The sequence below is a fragment of the Danio rerio genome, chromosome 20 (genome assembly GCF_052040795.2).
Source record: "Danio rerio strain M-AB ecotype USA chromosome 20, GRCz13ab, whole genome shotgun sequence".
NCBI classification, from domain to species: Eukaryota; Metazoa; Chordata; class Actinopteri; order Cypriniformes; family Danionidae; genus Danio; species Danio rerio.
In genome coordinates, this window is record NC_141040.1 from 12,795,048 (window position 1) to 12,819,682 (window position 24,635).

Consider the following 24,635-nt stretch of genomic DNA (forward strand, 5'->3'; position numbering starts at 1 on the left):
TAAGAACCTTCTTTTAAAATAAGATGGCCATCTCAAAACACTTATTCCTTAGTTACAAATTCAGTGACACGTGTGACCGGTGGCATCACATGTGATGTGTCATGCCTGTGTGGTCATGCCTGACCCCACGAAGCCCCTACAACTGTGCTGCATGTTAATCCCATACCCTTTATCTTAGTAGTTTTCAAGTTTTTGCTAAGTTAAATGTTATCTTGTATTTAACCTTTTTGAAAATATACAAATAAAAAACATTTCATTTTAAATTAAAGTATGCACCTATTTTAATTTGTGTGCCTACATTCTATTAACCAGTAGCTTATTTTACACACACATTCCAGAGTCACTTTAATACTTTTTCTTTTTAATTTAAAAGCCAATAAAAAATAGTATAAACTTTTTAAGGGAAACATTTAAAAGGGAGCAACAGTAATCTACATAATTGCTTACAAGGGAAAAGGCTAAAACAAACTAGACTAATTATAGATAGATTGTGTGTGTGTGTGTGTGTGTGTGTGTGTGTGTGTGTGTGTGTGTGTGTGTGTTTTAATAATCTAAAATTAATATGAAAAGCTCGCTGTGCTGGTAATATTATAGTAAAATGCCTCCTTGGATGGGCTGTTAAATATATGTAAATTTAACGTCTATATATTACAGGCAGGAAAAATATTAATAGTAAACAGAAAACAATATGAAAAACTGAGAACGTATATACTGTGCACGGGAGATGAGTGCGTTTACGTGAGAGAATGTACGCTGTTTGCGTGTCCAATCCGCCTGTGGGAGCGAGTTCAAGCCAAACTGAGAACAGCGTCTACTAAAGTCACAGAATACGACGGTCACAGAATTTGGTGTAATACTGTAAACAATGCAGCATGCGTCGCGTTTTCAACGTGGCATTAACACGATATGAGAATATAAAGAGTAAACCTGATACAGTACAAGCGGTTACAAGTAACAAAACACAATTAAATACAACAGTGGTTTTCAAACTTTTTTTCATCAAGTACCACCTCAGAAAAAAATTGTCTCTCCAAGGACCACCAAAATGAGCAGTATTGAAATACAGTAGCGTAGTAGGCCCAGTAAAGCAGCTACAACTCAGCACAGTAAAAAACGTGGCAGATTACCTCAGAAATATAGGCTATATGTCATATATGTCTTTCTCGGCTGATGTTACTTCTGCAAAACAGTTATACATCCATCAAAAAAACCAACAATTCCACCAATCCTCGCCTACTTTTTAAAACATTTTCCTCCCTCCTCTATCCTCCTCCACCACCCACATCCTCCACACTAACTACTGATTACTTTGCTACATTCTTTTATACCAAAACGGCAAAAATCAGTGCTCAATTTACTGCACCTACAACAAACAGGCAAGATACACCACCATCACCACACAAGCTCACCGCTTTTTCTCAGCTCTCTGAGTCTGAGGTGACCAAACTCGTGCTATCTAGCCATGCAACCACCTGTCCGCTTGATCCCATTCCCACTCATCTACTGCAAGCCATTTCTCCTGCAGTCATACCAACACTGACTCACATAATCAACACATTTCTTGACTCTGGTTTATTCCCCACTTCATTTAAACAGGCTAGGGTAACCCCAAGAAACCCAACCTCGATCAAACGCTACTTGAAAACTACAGACTGGTATCCCTGCTTCCATTCATGGCTAAGATTCTAGAAAAAGTCGTGTTCAATCAAGTCCTAGGGCCCTATCATACACCCGGCGCAGTGTGGCGCAAGGCGTGACGCAGTAGTCTTTTGGTAGTTTAAGCTTGGCGCAAGAGTCGTTTTGAGGTTTTGCGCTACACTGTTTAAATAGCAAATGCATTAGCGCTCATTTTTGTGCCCATAGGCGTTCTGGTCGAAAAAGGAAGGCGTTCTGAGGCGGACCGCTGGTGCGTTGCTATTTTGAGAAACTATAATAGATTTTTCATTAGACCAAAACGCACTGCTTAATACGCACAAGAGAGCAATAGGCAAATATCTTTACATATGAAAAAATGTAAATATTAAGGATATATATATATAGAATATAATAAGAATAGATATAGAATATAAATATAAAGGCTTAAAATATTACAAAACATTATTTTCTAGCCTACATAAATATCAAAAACCACTGCTTTTATGCCTTCTTCATCTCGGGAGGCAAATTTATAACAATTTGCTTTTGTATAATGTTATTATTATTAGCAGTATTATTTATTATATCCATATGTATATTTGTTTTATTAAAAACAAGCTTAGATTTGCCCATCTGTCAGGTTTTAAACCATATGGGGCAAAGCATGTGTTTTAGGATATAACTCAGGTTTTTGAGCACATTTTGCTATTATTATTCATTTATTCATTTGCTGGAAATTAGAACTGAATTTAGAAATAGTTTTGAAACGAATATTTGCTCTTAACAAACAAAAGTATTTATTTATAGACTAATTGATGTCTGTGCGTAAAGGTTTCCCTATCCAAGAGCGAAAGTGAAAGTGATCCATTATCTCTCATTCTCACGCAGTAGAAGCTCTGTTTAAAAGTTTTCTGTTAAAAAACTGTTAACTGTTTGCTTGTGAAATGCTCATGTCTTCCACTTAGACTTACTTTGGGTCCTGTAAATAAATAGCGAATGCGCTCTTAAAGGGAATGACTCTTAAAGGGAATGGGAGATAAGACTCTAATTGGTTTATTCTTAAAACACACCTATAACTCATTAAGAAAATAAACTCAACCCTTTTAGACCATGCACCGAAGCGCAAGGCAGATTTCCCGTCCTTAAATTAGAAAAACGCGTCCTGACACGCCCTAAAAGCATTTGCGCCCTGCGTTTTGCGCTTTGCGCATGGACCGTCAAAATAGAGCCCCTAGACTTTCTCACTCAAAACAACCTCATGGACAACAAGCAATCTGGCTTTAAGAAAGGCCACTCAACTGAGACTGCCCTGCTCTCGGTCGTGGAGGATCTCAGACTGGCTAAAGCAGACTCTAAATCATCAATCCTCATCTTGCTGGATTTGTCAGCTGCTTTTGACAAAACACCAGGGGCCTCAAGTATCAATGCTGCGTACGCACAAAAATTTTGCGTACGCCAGGTTTCACGCTCAGAATCGCTCACGTTTGGATTTACTAACAATGAACTGAACGTGGGAATGTGCGCAGCTTCACGGCAGCTTTATGGCTGGCGTACGCACATTTTTTGTGCGTGTGTGTTTTATTTCCATTGGCTACTCCTAGAGGCAGTTGTGTTAAATTCCTCTCTACAAAGTGTCTGAGCCTTGCAATGGCAGCTGTATGAGACGGGTTCATCTAGCAGGTTTATAAGGTTTCTATACCATACAGTTGACCAGCTAAACATTAAAGCGCAAATTGCGGCGGTCGCCTGTTTTCCCAAAGTAATCTGAGCTATCTACTGCACGCACATTGCTATAAAGACACTATCTGAATGTAGAAAAGGCTCTAAGGAAAGCTAGACTTTTATTAACAGACTTGTATTCTGAAAACTTAAGAGTGCATTTCCTGATGCTTCCAGTAGGAGGCGTTACAGTTATAGTTTCACTTTTCTGCTGCTTTCATTATTCAGTCAGAGATCGACGGCTGTGCAGCTAAAGTTTAATCCTTTCACTCCTGAAGTTCGTTTGGTGTTTTAAGTTTTCCAAGTGTTAGTGCTTGACCATAAAGTACGTTTTTCTCTTTATTTCTGTATGTTTTAGCCTTGTTGAAGTGTATTAGTATACATTTACATCTGTATGGGCATGCCCAGACATGCAATGCTTGATGCTTCATGTCCAATCGAGTGATCATTAAGCTATATAGAGACAGCTAAATGCCTCATTAGCCACTATAAATGTTAAAATCCTTTATACTGCAGTATTAATCAATATTATTGCATTTGTGGTGATGTTTGGCAAATTATTTAATTACTAATGCACTTGGATTCAGTATTACACATATTGCTGATAATGTATCATCATTATTGGTAAGATTTATATTATTTAGAGCTATAATTGTTATTTAGGATAAGCCTGTAAGCTTTATTATATCTAACTAAGCAAAGATTGATTATTTTGTGTACATGTACCCATTCACCTGTACTAATTTATCCTCATGTTATTTGTTATGTTATTTTTAGACTAAATATCAATACACTTGGGAAAGAAGTTCCAGTCTCCTCATTTGTTGTGTCCTGACCGACACCCAGGATTGTTTGCTGAACATAATTTGAACTAGAGCCTAGCAGTTTCCTTTCCTCTCCAACAAACTGGTCCTTCGAGCCGGAGTTAGCATTCATTCCTGATATTATGGAGTCTGATGAGGAGATGGTTTGTAAGACCCGACCTAAACGCCAAATACGTCCACCAGCTCGATTTCAAGACTTCCAAGTGCAGTATGTAAGGAGCCGACCTATGACTGAACATGCTACCTCCTATTCATGTGAAGTCCCAGCCCAAGTGACACCTTTTCAGTCATCATGGATTAATCATGAATACATGGATGATGATACTACATATCCTACAGGCCATCAGTTAAGACCATCTGACTACAGTTATACAGCACGCAGTCAATCCTTACCTCAGTCATTTGCCCCAGTCCAGCAGCCTAATTACCCTGAGCCTGAACTTTATAGTGAGCTTCAAGCTATTCGTAGAGAAAATGCGCAGCTGCTGCAGTCACAACAAGCCTTTCGTGCTGACTTAATTGAGTTAAATGCAGTTCGTACTGAGTTCAAAGAACTGGTTAAAGTTGCTCAAACCCTTAGAGCCCTAGCACTGTGAATTACCGAGCAGAGGTACCTAAGTATGTTAACATCTCACAGACTCCACATTTGCAAGGATGTCAGTCTTCTAAGTCTTACGCTCGTGTCCAGATGTGCCAAGATGTGCTTCCCCCACCTCCAACACCTGAAGATCTCAAAGTGTTATTATCCTCAGTTGCACAGACCCAGTATTACAGTCCCTCACGTGCCCAAATTCCTTTCTCATCTTCTCAGTATGGAGTCATGTCGGATCACCCGTGCCATTCAGCTCATCCAATGAAGCTAAAGTCAAACATGCCATCTCTAACCCAGCCTACAGGATCAGAGTATGTTTATAGAGGGCCTACCCCTACTATCCCTAAATTCAGTCGACCGGATCCTAGCGAGTTTGCCAGACTTCGCATAGCTTTAGAAAATCTGCTCCCGCCAGATGGACAGAACTGTTTAAATATCAGATACTGGTTGACCACCTAAAGTTGGATGAAGCTAAGCTGATTGCAGATGCATTTCTGAATTCTCCCACTCCATTTACTGACACCATGTTGGCTCTTCATGAGAAATTTGGTCAGCCCCACCAACTGGCACTGAGAAAAATTGCAAGTGTTCTAGAGGCCCCTGATGTAAAATGTGGGGACACTGTTGGATTTCAGAAGTTTGCTCTCCAAGTACAGTCGTTGGTGGGTCTGTTGAAGACATTAGGGCCTGAAGGTGATATTGAGCTGAATTGTGGGTCACATGTTGCTCGTCTTTTGAGCAAACTCCCTTCTGACCAGCGAGTTTCGCCGCCACATGTTCCGACAACCTGGAAGTGTACCTACCTTACATGATCTTTCAAACTGGCTCCGCTATGAAGCTTGGTGTCATGATTTTGATGTTGACATGACATCACGAGCAGCACAAGACAGAACTTTTTTCCGACCTATACAAAATAGAAGGTCTGTTGCCATTCTTCATGGAGTTGGAGAGACTCAACCTGTATCTCCCTTGCCCCCTCAGAAAGCTCAGATAAAAGGAACCAAAACAGCTGAAGTAAAACGTTTCTGTCCCTTTTGTGATAGTACAGAGCACTATTTAAGTCAATGCAATACATTTGCTAAACTTACCACTGACCAGGCCAAAGACTTGATTCGTGACAATAATCGCTGTTGGCGCTGTGCCAGGACTCACCGTGCTGCTCAGTGTGACTTGAAGAAGCTCTGTAACATATGTCAAGGAAAACACCTTCGCACCTCTCCACCAAGTAAACATCAGATCCCCCCAAGAAGATACAGTCAGTGCTGACAAGACCTGCCTTACCAATTCCTCTCCTGACAGATTTTACTTAGACAAACCTGTTGTTGGGAATCGTGTGATGCTCAAAGTGGTACCTGTCCATGTTCATTATGAAGACCGTACATTATCTACCTATGCACTTCTGGATGATGGTTCAGAGAGAACTATTCTGCTACCAACTGCTGCCAAAGCCCTTGGCATACAAGGTACTCCTGAAAATCTCCCATTACACACTGTGCGACAAGAAGTTGAAGTTCTACATGGATCATCAATTTCTTTTCGGATAACCTCAACACACAAACCCCAAACCTTTCATAAAATAGAGCATGCCTTCACTGCAGATAGCCTGAATCTGTCCCAGCAATCCTATCCTATCGATCAGTTGCAAAGGAAGTATAAACACTTACGTGGACTTCCTATCCCCTCCATTAAAGATGCCCAGCGTCTGCTTCTAATTGGATCGGATCAACCTCATCTCATTACCCCACTTGAGCCTATCCGGTTAGGTCCTCTAGGTGGTCCAGCTGCTGTCCATACACGCCTCGGATGGACTCTCCAGGGCCCTGCATCATTTATGGGGCGGCCAGCCTCCTCTCAGCACTGCCTACTGACCTCCATACTTCCACCACAAGATGAACTCCTCATAAATGTTCAAAGACTCTGGCAGATGGATGCTGTTTCCCATAGGGATGACAAGGAGGTGATTCGATCTAAGCAAGATCAGCAGGCATTAAAGCTACTCGAAACAAAGACTATCCGCACAACAGTGAATGGCATCCATCGGCTTGCAACGCCCTTACTCCGTCATAAGGATATGCCTCCTTTGCATGCCCCTAATGAGTCAGTCATGCCTAACCTGCGCAGTGTTGAGAAACGATTGTTGAAGGATCCAGTGAAAGCAGAGACTTATCGAACAGAGATGGAGAAGCTCAAGCAGACAGGAGAGATCCAGGAAGTCCAGAATGAGATGACAGATTCTGAATGTTGGTATATACCGCACCACATTGTTAGTCATAATGGGAAATCCCGTGTGGTCTTTAACTGTTCCCACCAATATCAAGGGCAGAGTCTCAACCAATATCTGTTGCCTGGCCCTACACTGGGTGCCTCATTGCTAAGTGTTCCTCTCAGATTTAGGGAGCATCCAGTTGCAGTTAGCGGTGACATCAGGGCGATGTTCCATCAAGTCCGCCTTCTTCCTGAAGATCGGCCCCTGTTGCGATTTCTCTGGCAGGATTTGAAAATGGATGAGCCCCCTAAAGTCTTCGAATGGCAGGTCTTACCTTTTGGCACTACCTGCAGCCCATGTTGTGCCAATTATGCTCTGCAGCGCCATGTGATTGAGCATAGTGTGGATAATGCGTCCCTCAGATTCTCAGTAGAGAAATGTTTTTATGTAGACAACTGCCTTCAGAGTGTGGGCAGTTCTGAGGAAGCAAGATGCCTGGTAGATGGACTGAGAGAGATGCTCTCCAGAGCTGGATTTGACATAAGGCAATGGGCAAGTAACGTTCCCAGTGTACTGAGTCACTTACCTTCAGAAGCTAGAGCAGAGAGCTTGGAACTCTGGTTAGACTGACGTACCAGAGTCAACTTTAGGCCTACGTTGGAATTGGCAGACTGATACTCTAGCGTACAAACACAGACCTGTTGTGTATGAGAAACCTACCCTCAGGAACATTTATAAAGTCCTCGCCACACAATATGATCCTCTTGGACTGCTCTTGCCTTACACCACCCGAGCAAAGATCATAATTAGAGAGATCTGGAATAAACAGCGTGGTTGGGATGACCCAAACTTACCATCAGAGCTTTTGCAGTCATGGTACTCCTGGGAAGAGGGACTCCAATACCTGCCAAACATAACTCTGCCTAGAACTTACACTCCTACAGGGATGGAGATGGATGGTGTCACTCATGAGGTCCACATATTTGCAGATGCTTCAGAACAAGCGTATGGAGCCGTTGCCTACAAGAGGACAACTGACAACAGAGGCCAAGTGCATTTGTCCTTTATTGTGGCTCGATCCCGAGTAGCACCCAAACGTTCACATTCAATTCCTCGATTGGAACTTTGTGGAGCCCTAGTAGCGGCTCAGTTAGCCAAATTGCTTGAGAAGGAGCTGACTTTAAAAATAGAGTCCACCGTGTTATGGTCAGACTCATCCACTGTCCTCACTTGGCTCAACTCAGAATCCTGCCACTACAAAGTTTTTGTTGGTAATAGTCGCAGAGATTCAGGAATTAACAGAGAAATGTTCATGGAGGTATGTGGATTCTGCCAATAATCCTGCAGACGACCTCACCAGAGGTAAATCCCTGAATGTCCTTGCAGAGATGAACAGGTGGTCACAAGGACCCCCGTTCCTACTCCAAGATCCAGCTACTTGGCCAGTAATGCCAGGTACCACCTTAACAGAGGACCTTACAGAGAAACGGAAGTCTGTACTTTGTGGAACTATAGCAGGCCACTCAGAATCCAACCTTAATGATACCTGGAAATATCACACCTGGACAGAACTCTTGGATGGCACTGCTAAGGAAATTCAAGGTAAACCTACGGCTGGTTCCTTACCTGATGCAGACCATTACCGTCAAGCTGAGATCCTTATTCTAAAGAGAGTTCAGCAGGAGTCTTTTCCCACTGACTATTTGTGTTTGGACAAAGGGAAAGGGGTATCTTCAGACAGTCGCCTTGTTACTTTAGCTCCGGAACTGGACAGAGCTAATGGTTTAATTCGAGTTGGAGGAAGATTGAGAAGAGCTGAATCTATTGATGAACATTCTTTACACCCTATTGTCTTGGATGCTCATCATCCAGTGACTCAGTTATTGATTAAGCATTATGATTCCAAGCTGCATCATCCAGGACCTGAGCGAGTTTTCGCCGAAATGCGGCGCGATTACTGGATCATCCGTGGTCGTGAAGCCATTCGTCGGCACCAGCATGGGTGCGCAGAGTGTCAACGTTGGAGGGCTAAGCCAACTATCCCAAAAATGGCAGACTTGCCTTCTGCCCATCTTAGACTCCATAAACCTGCCTTTTACTCATGTGGTGTAGACTGCTTTGGGCCAATGCTGATTAAAATCGGGAGATGAACTGAAAAGCGCTGGGGAATAATCTTCAAGTGCCTAACCACCAGAGCGGTGCACTTAGATCTTCTCAGTAGTATGAATACAGACTCCTTCTTAATGGCCATGAGACGGTTTATTGCCCGAAGAGGAACACCTGCTGAACTGTGGTCAGACCAAGGAACAAACTTCAAGAGGGGTGAAAGAGAATTGAAAGAGGCCTTCATGGAAATTACTCCTGAATTACAGAAACAGCTTGCTTGCCAGAAAATTCAGTTTCACTTTAACCCTCCAGCAGCCCCGCACTTTGGAGGAGTATGGGAAAGAGAGGTGCGTTCAGTAAAGTCAGCCCTTTACACTACTGTAGGCACTCAGTCAGTTCCAGAAGAAGTCCTGCTAACAGTTCTTTTAGAGGTGGAAGCAATTCTCAATTCAAAGCCTCTAGGTTACGTGTCATCGGACATTGCAGACCCTGTCCCCGTGACCCCAAATAGTTTGCTCATGGGGCGACCCGATGGGTCCTTGCCACAAGTAATATACCCGGAGTCTGAACTGTTAAGTCGCAGACGCTGGATGCATTCACAGATCTTGGCGGATAACTTCTGGTCCTGCTTTATCCGAAACTACCTTCCAGGTCTCCAGACCCGACAAAAGTGGCAATCCTCTCCTCCGAGCTTAAAGGAGAAAATGGTGGTCATGATAGTAGAACCACAGATGCCCAGGGCTCTTTGGCCTATTGGACATGTTATCAAAACACATTACAATTCAGATGGACATGTGAGGTCTGCCGATGTAGAAATAAAAGGCCAAGTCTACACTCGTCCAGTAGCTCGGTTAGTGATTCTCCCAGCTCTGCCAGATGATGGAATCTGTCCTACTAATTCATCTTGAGTCACCTTTTCGTGGATACAAAGGCGCATAGCACCTTTGGGGGCGGCTGTAGAAAAGGCTCTAAGGAAAGCTAGACTTTTATTAACAGACTTGTATTCTGAAAACTTAAGAGTGCATTTCCTGATGCTTCCAGTAGGAGGCGTTACAGTTATAGTTTCACTTTGCAGCTTTCATTATTCAGTCAGAGATCGACGGCTGTGCAGCTAAAGTTTAATCCTTTCACTCCTGAAGTTCGTTTGGTGTTTTAAGTTTTCCAAGTGTTAGTGCTTGACCATAAAGTAAGTTTTTCTCTTTATTTCTGTATGTTTTAGCCTTGTTGAAGTGTATTAGTATACATTTACATCTGTATGGGCATGCCCAGACATGCAATGCTTGATGCTTCATGTCCAATCGAGTGATCATTAAGCTATATAGAGACAGCTAAATGCCTCATTAGCCACTATAAATGTTAAAATCTTTTATACTGCAGTATTAATCAATATTATTGCATTTGTGGTGATGTTTGGCAAATTATTTAATTACTAATGCACTTGGATTCAGTATTACACATATTGCTGATAATGTATCATCATTATTTGTAAGATTTATATTATTTAGAGCTATAATTGTTATTTAGGATAAGCCTGTAAGCTTTATTATATCTAACTAAGCAAAGATTGATTATTTTGTGTACATGTACCCATTCACCTGTACTAATTTATCCTCATGTTATTTGTTATGTTATTTTTAGACTAAATATCAATACACTTGGGAAAGAAGTTCCAGTCTCCTCATTTGTTGTGTCCTGACCGACACCCAGGATTGTTTGCTGAACATAATTTGAACTAGAGCCTAGCAGTTTCCTTTCCTCTCCAACACTGAAGATGAATTTGCATTCGTGAATCAGAAACATTTCCATTTAATAAATGTGCAAATAAAATATAATGCACAAACTTATTAATGATTCCTACTTGTCTTTCTGGTTATAAATAGTAGGCAAAATCTGATATGTAGCAGGGGAATAAAGAAAAAAGAGTTCCTTAGATGCTGGATTCGAACCGAGTTCATGCTCGAACGTGTCAAAGCATGTAGACATGCGACTTACGATTTGCACTCTATAACATCAGAAAGATCCGACCCTTCCTATCTGAACATGCAGCTCAACTCCTTGTTCAAGCTCTTGTTCTTTCCAGACTGGACTATTGCAACTCTCTACTAGCTGTGCTCCCAGCTAACTCTATCAAACCTCTTCAGATGCTTCAGAATGCAGCAGGATGAGTGGTCTTTAATGTACCTAAAAGAGCACATGTCACTCCGCTACTCATTCGTTTGCACTGGCTGCCAGTTGCTGCTCATCAAATTCAAAGCACTGATGTTTGCTTACAAAGCGATTTCTGGCTGCGCCCGTTCTTATCTGCTCTCACTTCTGCAGATTAATAGGCCCTCCAGAAACTTGCGTTCTGTAAATAAACGTTTCCTCGTGGTGCCATCACAAAGAGGGAAGAAAACGCTTTCCCGAACGCTCGCGCTCAATCTGCCCAGTTGGTGGAATGAACTCCCTAACTGCATCAGAACGGCATAGTCACTCGCTGTCTTCAAAAAGCGACTAAAAACTCAACTATTTAGTCTCCACTTTCCTTACTAATATGCAACTCCCTCTCTGACTCCTCAACTAACTACAAAAAAATAAAAAATAAAAATTACTAATGCTTTCCTTCTTAGACTTTACACACCTGAATCTTGCCTACAGCACTTATTCATTGTTGCTCTTATAATTGTATAAATTGCTTCCTTGTCCTCATTTGTAAGTCGCTTTGGATAAAAGCGTCTGCTAAATGACTAAATGTAAATATAAATATATGACATATGATATACATCATTTTTGATACATTTTAAAAAGTGTGTAGCATGTACATGAGGCATTAACACGATATGAGAATATAAAGAGTAAACCTGATACAGTACAAGCGGTTACAAGTAACAAAACACAATTAAATACACCATTTGCAAGCTACAGAAAACAAGGAGACAGCCATTTACTTACACTTATGAAATGTTTCACGGGCCAGGTCTGATTTCATTAATTATCTTTCATTTTGGAGCTTTCTCACTTCTTAGGTGTAATTTAGACCATTTCTATTTGCAATTATTGCTATGGCACCTCTTGCGTGAAGTGTTATATGTTCTCAGGGCTTTCCTGTACTCTGCTTTGCCCAAAGATCACATTCCCAGCCAGGGGGTTGTAGCGCTCACCAGCGTGCAGCAGGCTGCTTTGTGCCTAATAAACTGGCCTTATTTTGCACGCACCCCTGGTGTACTGTCTGCCCGTTCTCAGAAGTCTCATATCAGTCTTTTCTGATCCTTCCTTTAACAAATGAATGAATAAATCGCCCAATGTAAGCATGTAGACTGCTGAATCACTTCTTTCCCCTCACACTTCCAATAAAATCCAGGTAAGCACAGCTTCTTCTTGACTTATGACTTCAGGATCTGTTAGTCTTTGCTGTTGTGTTAGTGGGCGGGGCGCAGGTTTAAATTTTCCTGGGGTTGCGCGCGCAACAGTTATGTTTTGTAGTCACTCATTATGAATGAATGAATTGACTATTTTTTTAGATGAATCAATAGTTTTAAAAACTGTCCACTTTCAGATTCAAGCCTTAGCTGGATATTTCACTTCACTTAGAGCTGTGTTACACACGTATGGAAGGTCTTTTTCGAAAACCCACAATAGGGGCTCTTTAAGATGTGTACCACAATTGACAAAGTTTTATTTAAGGTTATTTGGAGAGGCAAAACAGAGTATGTTAAAAGAAAAACAATAATTAGAAATATATCAGAAGGATGATTGAATGCATTAGATTTCGAAACTATAAACAATATCTTTAAAATCAATTGGATCAAGAATTGTCTTTATAACAATAATTCCTTATGGTTCTTTATCCCTAATCTTATCTTTGAAAAATGTGGTGGCCTCCAGGTCTGTGTACGGTCCGTGTACGTTTTGTTCATTTGTTTTCCATTTTCAAACGGAATAAAGGAAATGGAGAAAACGGCCGTTTTTCCGTTTTTCTTTTGCTCACGAGAAAACGAAAAAACGAGATATTAGCTGGATTTTCGTTTTTTGGTTTAGGGTAGAAAAACGGATAAACGACTTTAAAATTCATTTTACACATGTAGGCGGTGCTGAAACGCCCACTTTCCTCTAATTGGTCAACCAAATCTGCGCTCGTGACGTCACCCTCAAAATAAAAGCCTTACACGCAGGCTTTTAATTATTATTATTTAATTATATATATAAACAAAGTTTACATATTCTATCATTTGAACCACACACAGTTAGCAGGCTTACATTCATTGCGTATGTATGAATTAAATAAAAACGTAAAGCAGTATTCTTAGACATTTGTCATTAAAATAAGGTCATAGTTCACTGCCAAGCTTCTTGCTGCTGTGCACCTGATGCAGAGCAAAGACAGCCATTTCCGAGGAGCACCTGGTTTGCATGATTGTTTCAGAGCTATTGTAGGCCTAAATAATAGCCTACTCTGTATAAAATAATAATTTATTATTATTATTATTATTATTATTATTATTATTAGGCCTATTATTATTAGTATTGTTATTATTATTATTTACTTAGTTATTCAATGGTTGTAAGAACACATTGGGCCCTGCATGGGGCTATAATAAATGGTACCATTTGTTTCTATTGGATTTTCTCCTATTTTAATTTAATATATGCCTTTAGCCTATTGTAAATATTTATTTGATAATTAATAATTAATTATGTTTGTAAATCTCGGACAGTGTACGTTTTGTTCATTTGTTTTCCATTTTCAAACAGAATAAAGGAAATGGAGAAAACGGCCATTCTTCCGTTTTTCTTTTGCTCACGAGAAAACGAAAAAACGAGATTTTGGCTGGATTTTCGTTTTTTGGTTTAGGGTAGAAAAACGGATAAACGACTTTAAAATTCATTTTACACATGTAGGCGGTGCTGAAACGCCCACTTTCCTCTTATTGGTCAACCAAATCTGCGCTCGTGACGTCACCCTCAAAATAAAAGCCTTACACGCAGGCTTTTAATTATTATTATTTAATTATATATATAAACAAAGTTTATATATTCTATCATTTGAACCACACACAGTTAGCAGGCTTACATCCATTGCGTATGTATAAATTAAATAAAAACGTAAATCAGCAGTATTCTTAGACATTTGTCATTAAAATAATGTCATAGTTCACTGCCAAGCTTCTTGCTGCTGTGCACCTGATGCTGAGCAGAGATAGCCATTTCCTAGCAACACCTGGTTTACATGATTGTTTCAGAGCTATTGTAGGCCTAAATAATAGCCTACTCTGTATAAAATAATAATTTATTATTATTATTATTATTATTATTATTATTATTTACTTAGTTATTCAATGGTTGTAAGAACACATTGGACCCTGCATGGGGCTATAATAAATGGTACCATTTGTTTCTATTGGATTTTCTCCTATTTTAATTTAATATATGCCTTTAGCCTATTGTAAATATTTATTTGATAATTAATTTTTTTTTATTGCAACGTCAAAGTAGGCCTGTCTTATTATTATTTTTTTGTTATTATTTTGTTGTTTTTGTTGTTGTTGTTATTATTGTAGCAGGGACATAGCCACAGGTGTGGCAGAGTGTGCTGGTGCCACCCAAAGTGGCATCTTGCACCTGAAAATAAATGCCTTCGCGTTTAAGCACGCGCAAAAAACTTGCACAGGCAAAAGTAGATTAATGTGTTGGAGGAAAAAAAACATTCCAAATATTTGTTAATAAAATAGTGCAACATTATTCTCAGTCAGTGTAGGCTGAAAAATTAAGATCGCCAGCATTTCAAGGGTGGTTTTATTTTCAGTTCATTGCTGTGACGCGCTATATTTCACTAAGGCTGCATGAGACTGAAAGTGCATCTTGCTTATTTTCTCTATTTTACAAAAGCCTTGTTTGTTAATATATATATACATATATATATATATATATATATATATATATATATATATATATATATATATATATATATATATATATATATATATATTATTGAATAATAGGAACCATTTTTTATTATTTTTTGTCTCTTTTCTTTTAATCAAACAATTATTTGTATTGATCATGTAAGGGTCATATATTAACTGAACTTCTAATGTTGTGGGTGAGTGCTGTGCATACTAATTAGCAGTTTTGCAGAAGTAGATAGATGCGGGTCCAAAATTAAATTCAGCTCTGCAGAAACTTCCTGTCTGAAGAGAGGTGTTAAAACTGAACACAGAACGATGTATACTTTGTTGTTGGGCAGAGAATTCATAGAAAAAGAGGAAGTATGCCGAAGGGGCGGCCAATGGAGGACTGAACAATGACTGACAAGTGACGTTACACCAAAACTCCACCTGTTAAGATAGGTGGTGTGTATATATGCTGAAGTCAGGAAATGTATGTTAGTTGCGAACCTCTTGAATGTAATTCTTGTATTGCATTGGGGTAATGTAACCCAGAGCTCTGTCATCGAATTATTAATTTGTATCCAATAAATTGTTACGATTTTTGACATTGAAGAAAAACCTCTCCAGACCTTTTCTCTTGAACACGCATGGAATAGAGATAGATATTCCAACAATTTGGTGACCTCCGACGTGGAAAAGGGGGAGAGGAAGTTATTGATCTGTCGTATTGCATTGACATCATCGGCGCCGAAAAAATAAGGTAAGCAGAAAACCTGTTAAATCGAATTTCTGCAATTGGCCTAATCTAAATTAAATGATGTCATGTGATATGTAGGATTGATGTAGTTAAAAGTATAAGCATTTGAATAATTCGATGAATTTAAATGTATATTTGCTTTAAGTGTTAACCGGTTTGTAAATATTAGGATACATGAGTATAGAGTTGTGGGGCAGCCAGGGGTAACTGTCGTTAGTATAGAGTTGTGGGGCAGCCAGGGGTAACTGTCGTTAGTATAGAGTTGTGGGGCAGCCAGGGGTAACTGTCGTTAGTATAGAGTTGTGGGGCAGCCAGGGGTAACTGTCGTTAGTATAGAGTTGTGGGGCAGCCAGGGGTAACTGTCGTTAGTATAGAGTTGTGGGGCAGCCAGGGGTAACTGCCGCTTCGGGTATTATTACGGTTTCGTCATATGGCATTCACTAAGTAAATCAGAACATAAGTTGATACACTTTGACTGTTTTTGCTTGTTTGGTAGAAGGAAAGATCAGACGAGGTCTGTGCTTCTTACACGGAATTGAATAAAATACCATCCTAGGGTGTATTATTCAGGTGACTACCGAGTACTGAATACTGTGATTTTACCTGGACAGGTGTTTGACGAATCACCTGAATTTTTTGGACTCTAAGGGCGGGAGTCCAGCGGACGAGTCGACGGGTGGTCCCGAACAGTCCGGGTGCAAATCCCAACGTTTTAGTAGGTCCAAGCGTTAAAGACAGCTATAGGGTCAGATTGTAGATAGTCTAAAAAATAGGGACAGTTTAGTCGCCGAGGTTGTGACTGTGTGTGGATAATTTGCTTCACTGAGGTTGTGACTCTGTAGAAAATACAGAGAAAAGTCGACTCTGTTAAGGTGTGGTTGATTAAACAGACACAGGAAATTCAACTGTGGAAGGCGAATGTAAATATAAAAAGAAATTGAGACTTGTGAAGAGCACGCATTTTATTTTATGTAAATGTTTGTCTGCTGCGTTAGTGACTAACAGTTGAAATAAGCATAATGTAAAGATATTTAGCCGGCTGTATATAAGCGTATATGATATTCAATTAAATGTCATTAAGAATTGTGAAAGTTCAGTAATTGGGAAAGTTCAAAAAGTTTGCAGGTGAAAAATTGATTGTTTGAGGAGGATAAATATATATATTTTGATTGTGTATGTGCAGTAAATGCAACATACAGAAGTTCATTAGTGTGTGTGAAAAACACTCTGTAAATTTGAGGAAGTGGAGGTGTGAAAAATGCATAAGTAATTCGATTAAGAATGTGAGCAATATGGAAAATGTCCCAGACAAAATTAAAAACTCAATGGGACAAGTGGTAAATGATTGGAACTAAGAAGAAAAAATGTGGCAAAGAAATGAGAAACAATATATGAGAAGCTTAAATGTGAAAATTGTGTAAAATATGTGAGTAGAGCAATGATTGAACAGTAAAATTGGCTACAATTTTGAGAAACAGAGAATTTGAGTTTTACAAAGTTAATAACATAGCAAAAGGGGGCCATAACGATGTTGTGGTAGTAAGAAATGGAAAAATTAGTTGGAATTTGTAATGTGGCAGGATTTTGGCATTTGTTGGAACAGCTGTAGAAAGACAGATGAGGGGAGAAAAAAGAGGAAGTGCTCAGGCAGACAATCTTAGACAGACTGACAACAAAAAGGAAATCAGAAAAAAGGAGCCACTCCTCTTCATGAGGAAGAAGTTGTAGTAGGGGCAGAAGGAGTAAATTATATTAAAAGAGTATATAAAATTGTTTTGATCAAATAATGATAGACTGTGATATAATAATTAGGGATATAGTATCAGTTACTAAATACACAGATCTATTTCAATGTGGTATAAAAAATACAAGTGAAATAAAGAACCAATGAGAAATATGTTTAATATAGTGATATTTGTTGAAATGGAATTTGAAGCTATACGAATGAATATATTAATAAAGAAATGAATTTACTAAATAGAGGAGGATGACTAAAACAATAGATCAGTAGTTGTTGACTAGAACAATAAAAACAAATAAATTAATAATACTAATAGGAAAAATAAAGAGAAAATAAAATACAACATAAAGACCAGCTACTAAAGAAATATTAGAATAAATACATTAGAGGAAAAATGAGGAACATGACTTCGAGATGAGCTGCTAAACAGCAAAGAGATAAAATTGACATAAGTCTCTGGTCGATGAAAAGAAAAATTAGAAGAAAATGTGACAGTTTAAAATTGATCAACTGAAGAGTTAATGAGCAAATACGTAAGGAAGATAATACAAAAAAATATGGATAAGAAAAACTTAAAAGCTTAGAATTAAAGAAATCCAAGTAAGGGTTAGATAGAAAGAAGAAGATATGTTTAAAATATATTGAAATATGTCTGCAAAATATTATAAACAGAGAGAGAGAGAGACAGAGACATTAAACTGATGAGATTGAAACTAGAAAAATAGTTGCACTTGTAACACTTTGAGGAAGTGACACTTTGAGGAACTGAGATTTGATGTGAGAGGACAAGATTGAGTTTAGGTGCAAAAACTAAATAGAAAAATAATATTAGTAATAATAATGATTAAAAAAAAAAATTAAAAATTTGTTATGGCTTACACTGGCTGTTTTCATCTATGAAAGTCAGCTGCATAAGACTATCTAAGCCATCATCTAGGGTCAAAGAAAAATCATGGACACTTAGTGGATGTGGATGAACAAGATGAAGTGAGTTTAATTTTTCTAAATTTCAAAAGGATAAACACCAAGAAAGAAATTGATAATTAAAAATTGCATTTCAGATATAAAAATATATATTAAACAAACATGAGGGGTCAAGGCCTAATATGAACCCTGAGATATAGCAGTAATGTTGAACAATTATATCACATGGTAGGTCATGTCATAATTTGTTTTTTATGAATAATAACCCAACTGTGTCTTGTTTTTTAGTCTCCACCATCGTAGTGCCCTACAGCTTTGCCTGCAGACTAAGCAGACCATAGTGCTGAGTGGATGGGAGTGAAGATGTCAAACTTTACTTAAAACTATTATTGGGGGTCAAATTGATTTTAAACTTAATAAAACCTGTCTCATTGGTTAGACTCTAGAATGTGGTCTCAATGGCTCACATGGTTCTTGAGTGCATGTTTCCCTAACATCAGAGATACCAAGTTCTGAAGGAAAACTGAGAAGGAGGTGGCAGTGGAGAAGAGCAGTAACTGGTCTCCATGAGACATTATTCCAAAGACGGGTAAGACTCTCGTTGGCCACCAGGAGCAACCTAAGCCAGGAATTTTGTCGCGGAGACTAGGCACCTGTACAGGTAGGCAGGTGTTGAGTGAGATGGTTGTGGAGTGGAGCAGTGATGCTTGAAAGGCCTAGAGCATCCGAGTATTGAGGGGCACTGTGAAAGATCAGTGGTCTCGCTCAGAAATGTGGGCTCCTCCAAACCAGACCACAGCAAACTGCTAAATATGTCTGGAGATCAGACACTCAGAAAAAGGAACTTGTGGGTAAAGTAAGAGGCAGGGTGCTGTCAAGAACCATTTGAGACCATATGATGACTGGTAATATGAAAGAGACAGAATTTATTAAGGTTTTATGAAAATAATAACTAAGAAAAAGACTTAAAGGAAAATATACAATGAATCTCTAAATGTAAAATGTTGAAATGATATTTAACTATTTTTGCAAATTTTTATAGGTTTACTGATACAGGGCAGGAACAGGATATAGGAGGAAGTACAATGTATGGTGGTGACTAAAGAAGAAGAAACAACTATTGGTAACTGAAGAAGTAATTTAAATTATCAATTTTGATGGAATTGATTATTTAAGTAAAGATTTACTAAAAGCAAAATATAATGTTGAATCATCTAAATTAAGATGGGAAATTAAAAACTTGAAAAGGTTGGTAACAGAAAAAATTATTTATGTGTAAAGAAGAAATTAACACATGAAAAACTGAACTCACGTCATCGGGGAAAAATTAATAGTTCTAATCTGATAAAAGAATTAAAACAGAATAAGAGAGCTTAAGAAAACTTTCTTTTTAAAATTTTCTTTCACATGTAACCATGTGAAGAAGTTTAATGATGAAGTCAAAATACAGCTGAAAGAAACGAATAAGAAAATTGAGTGATTTTTAGTTAGCTTATAAAAGTATATAAAAAGTGTATGGGCAACTAGTTGAACCGAAATGACGTAGAACAAAAAGAAATCATAAAAATGATTAGAACAAACTAAGTGATAAATAGTTGAGAAAATGAATTATCAAAAGTAGTGTCAAATTCAAAAACTGATTGATTATTAGTGAAATACTTAAATGGAGGATTATAAAATAATAGTGTATGAAGAAATCTGGTCATACTGATAAAAAATGTAAAGTGATTGGTTTTTTGAATTATCAGAGAGAGTGGTGTTGATTAAGCATGTTGATGAAATCTTACTTGCAGAAAAAAGTGGACAACTAATGGATTAGAAGTAAGCAGTTGTTATGACATTTATATGGAACTAGATTTAAAGGAAGTAAATAAAAAATTATAGGTGATTAGATAACACGCCATAATATTGGGACAAGTGATGTCTGGGATAGGTGGAGTCAGATCACTAAATAAATAAGCCATTTCAAATAACTGTAAACTGGTGACTGTAAAAGACATGGTAATAAGACTAATATTGATAATAAGACAAAATTATATTTAGAGATATCAGAAACTGCAAGAGAAGAATGAGGGTGAGGGTATAATTGATTATAGAGATATGGGAGAACAGGTGAATAAAAAGATATGTGCTAGGTATGATTGACAGCTATAGTGAATGGCTAGAGGAGTGGCCAGCAAGCAAGGAGGACAGTCAGACAGTGATGAAGTGTTTAATGAACGACGATTTAGAAACAAATAGATGTTGAGTAAGAATAAGATTGGATAATGATAAACACTGAAATAATGAATATTTGAAATTGCAGCAAGTAATGGGCCTAAAGCATGAATTTAGGGATGGTGTAAGACTAATAATTACAGGGAAAGGTAGAGAAAATTGATTCAAAGTTAAACACAATTGGCAAAATTCTGTGCACAGACCAAACTGAATTGGATAAAAATCATGTTGAGGGGTATTAGTTTGTTATGGAATAAACAATGGAATTAATGACTTTTGAATTGTTTACAGGACTGCAGTTTTGGGGACCTGGTGCAGCTTGGATGTGCAGTGGATCACTTATGTAGAGATTATATAATGACAAATTAACAATCTTATTCCCTATTTCTTCTAAACAGGTTGCTGAAGGTGTGAGGCTGGCCGGATTAACTTGACAGTCAATATAGGGGTGTAAAACGGCCTGGAGCTAGGCCCAGGCCGGAAGGGGGATAAAACACAAAAAGGGGATGTCTGATATCTAATTGGAGTGTGTAAGCATGTATTGGTGTGGGAGCTGAACACGCTGCAACACCAATGCATGAGGCCAACTGTATATTAGATACAGGCCAACACAAAAAGGGGAACCGTAAACCACACTAAATTCTAGAATAGAAAGAGAAAATAAGACTGATTTACTAGCAGATGACAATCTGACAGAAAATGTGTGATTAAGTGTATGGACGTTTCCCAGAGATGGGTTGCAGCTGGAAGGGCATCCGCTGTGTAAAACATATGTTGGATAAGTTGACGGTTCATTTCACTGACGGTGGGGACCCCAAATTAATAAAGGGACTAAGCTTAAAAAACAAAAAACAAAAAAAAAAAAATGAATGAATGAATGAATTGGACAAATTAGACTGGAGAAATTTTAGAAAAATTTAATATTTTAAATCTATTTTAATATTATTTTATTTTACACATTAGTTTTTTGATTTTTTTTTTTGTATTTTTATTCTTTATTTTAAGACACATTTTTTTATCTTTTATGTGAAGACATTTTTATATTTTTATTATCTTTCATTTTAAGAAATTTCCATTACTTTTTATCTTTTATTTTAATACCTTTCTAATGCTTTTTAAATCCTTTGTTATTTTAAAGACGTTTGTCATAATCTTTTATTTTAATACATTCAATGCTTTAAAAAATATATATATATTTTAAGATGCTTTTGGATCTTTTATTTTGAGACATTTTTAAGATTATTTTATTTTAAACACATCATTATGATTGTAAGAATCTTTTATTTGAAGATTCTTTTATTTGAACACATTTTTAAGGATTATTTTAGTTTGAGCCATTGTTGTTTTTAAATCTTTCATTTAAAGACATTTTAAGATTTTATTTTAAGCCATTGTTGCTTTTGAACCTTTTATTTGAAGAGATTCTTAAGATTTTTATTTTTATTTTAAGTACATTGTTGTGCTTTTGATTTTCCCATTTAAAGACATTGAAAGAAAAAAAAAAAAAGAGAATCTAGTTTAAATATGTTTGAATTTTGGTTTTAATAATTTGGTGACGAGTTTGAATTGTTAGTTTAATAACCTTGTTATGATTTAGTTCTGAACTTTTCATTTTAATAATTGTCGAGTTTAATCCTACTTTGAAGCTGTTGATTTTTCATCCTAAAACTCAATTGTGATTTTGTTCTTTAATGACTTTAAAATGTTGAAATTCAGTTTGAACTATTCAGGGGGGTTATAATTTTGTATTAGTAAATTTCTAATTCCAATCACAAGTGTTTTCACAAGTGTTGATCTTTGATCATAATTATATAGTGGGATTTTTAATTAGAGCATATCTTTATGGGTGTGGATTTCCTTTTAATCAGATTTTTATTTTTTTGTGTTGGAGCTTTTACATTTTGTTTGCTGTTTATTATTCTCATTCTTATTCTAATTTTGGTGGGGAAGAAAAAAAAATTACCTTTATTGCTAAAGTGTATAAGAATGGAAAATTTTAATTATGGGATAATTGGAAGTTAATAAGAGTGTTGGGAGTAATAAGCCTGAATATAGCAAGTATAAATCTTATTAAAAGAAGATATCGGAGTGACTTCAAGAGGGAAGAGACTGCACCACCGAAAAGGAGAACCAAGAGTGTGGAAATTATAAACTGAATCCAGAAAAGTTAAAGAAATTGAGTTAAAAGGGGTTTTGGGCATCATCTAACAATGAAAGAGCACTGTGATGTTAGAGATTATTTTGAATAAGAGGTAAAACAAAGATTTAGGCAAAGGCCTGCAGTAATGACAGTTAAAACATTTGTGGGGATTTGATTATCTGTTTTTGTTTTTGTCTGCTCCAATGAGGAGCAGAAAGGGGGATTATTGAATAATAGGAACCATTTTTTATTATTTTTTGTCTCTTTTCTTTTAATCAAACAATTATTTGTATTGATCATGTAAGGGTCATATATTAACTGAACTTCTAATGTTGTGGGTGAGTGCTGTGCATACTAATTAGCAGTTTTGCAGAAGTAGATAGATGCGGGTCCAAAATTAAATTCAGCTCTGCAGAAACTTCCTGTCTGAAGAGAGGTGTTAAAACTGAACACAGAACACAGAACGATGTATACTTTGTTGTTGGGCAGAGAATTCATAGAAAAAGAGGAAGTATGCCGAAGGGGCGGCCAATGGAGGACTGAACAATGACTGACAAGTGACGTTACACCAAAACTCCACCTGTTAAGATAGGTGGTGTGTATATATGCTGAAGTCAGGAAATGTATGTTAGTTGCGAACCTCTTGAATGTAATTCTTGTATTGCATTGGGGTAATGTAACCCAGAGCTCTGTCATCGAATTATTCATTTGTATCCAATAAATTGTTACGATTTTTGACATTGAAGAAAAACCTCTCCAGACCTTTTCTCTTGAACACGCATGGAATAGAGATAGATATTCCAACAATATATATATATATATATATATATATATATATATATATATATATATATATATATATATATATATATATATATCTGTACACACAACACAAGCTTTTTGTCAGGAATGCCTTTGTGCTGATTCATCAATGTAGAAAAGTGATGTAAAATAATAATATATATATATATATATATATATATATATATATATATATATATATATATATATATATATATATATATATAGAGTGTACATATATTTCCATACAGTCCAGGTTCTACCGTTCTAGTGAGTGTGGGGCATTGCTTTACAGTGGTAAAGTGGATTATTTCTTGGCAAATTTATTAATGTAGTTATTTTATAACTATGAAATTTATTACTAAACAAAGTGAATCACTATAAATTTTGCATTATAAATATAAAGCATTATTTTCAGCATGATACGCATTTTCTAGTAAGTTTTCAAACGTTTAAAAACAACGTTACAAATGGCATTTATCTAATAATAACGTTAAGTCCGCAAGTTTTTTTTTTTTTTTGTAAAATATACAAGCGCATTTAAATTAGGTTTTTCACAAGCGACGCAAACGATGTTTTACATAACGGAATTTGCAAAACATCTTAACCATGACACGTCAAAGAAGATAGCTTTTAATATTTATTTTAAACACTCACGTTTGTCTTCTGTGCTGTCCCTGAAATTGTCTTCAGATCCTGGTTGCCAAGCAGTCAAGACACCTCATGACGACACCGGAAAGGGCGTGTTACTGCAGCCTTTTTCGCGAAAGCAGGTTAGCAGGACTACTAACGTTAGGACTATCGTGTCAGACAGAGCCGTGATAGAACTTGTTCTGAATTATGGACGAGAGCCTGGTAAGTTGCATTTTTTGTAATGTTTTATACATTATAACTTTTTAAGTGAACAGACACTCTGGGGTGATGCTTATCTGTAAATGTGAAACCAAAGAGCTTAGAATGACCAAGAGGCGACACTAGGACGTTCCATTGCAACAGCAGCGCCCAGCAACCATAGATATATACACTAGATATCGCATAGGGACCCTGAGCATGCGTCAATAGCGCCGCCACATTGGTACAGTGCTCCCGGGACAAATGTCATTCAA

The 24,635-nt window shown here is 37.4% G+C and overlaps 2 protein-coding genes and 1 long non-coding RNA gene across 4 annotated transcripts in view; 2 read left to right on the top strand and 1 right to left on the bottom strand.

Moving 5' to 3' along the window:
* c20h2orf81 (chromosome 20 C2orf81 homolog) overlaps positions 1 to 24,260 on the bottom strand; it is a 104,567-nt gene extending 80,307 nt beyond the window's left edge. The window contains exon 1 of the mRNA NM_001386385.1: positions 24,187 to 24,260. The gene's annotated coding sequence lies outside the window, so the exon portion shown is untranslated. The remainder of the gene's footprint in view (positions 1 to 24,186) is intronic.
* On the top strand, positions 5,956 to 11,647 carry LOC148679523 (uncharacterized). The gene is made up of 2 exons (XM_088651572.1): positions 5,956 to 8,681; positions 8,714 to 11,647. The coding sequence occupies exon 1, from the start codon at positions 6,107 to 6,109 to the stop codon at positions 7,604 to 7,606; it is 1,500 nt and encodes a 499-aa protein (XP_088507698.1). The 5' UTR covers positions 5,956 to 6,106; the 3' UTR covers positions 7,607 to 8,681; positions 8,714 to 11,647.
* Positions 24,261 to 24,267: 7 nt separating the features above from the next.
* The window catches only part of LOC100536462 (uncharacterized), a 39,402-nt gene continuing 39,034 nt past the window's right edge, over positions 24,268 to 24,635 (top strand). For both annotated transcript variants that reach the window (XR_015518192.1, XR_015518193.1), the window contains exon 1: positions 24,268 to 24,384. This is a non-coding gene — a long non-coding RNA (uncharacterized LOC100536462). The remainder of the gene's footprint in view (positions 24,385 to 24,635) is intronic.

Bases quoted from the DNA above. Each gene is read 5' to 3' on its own strand.
- LOC148679523 (XM_088651572.1), top strand. From the start codon at position 6,107: ATGCTCAAAGTGGTACCTGTCCATGTTCATTATGAAGACCGTACATTA.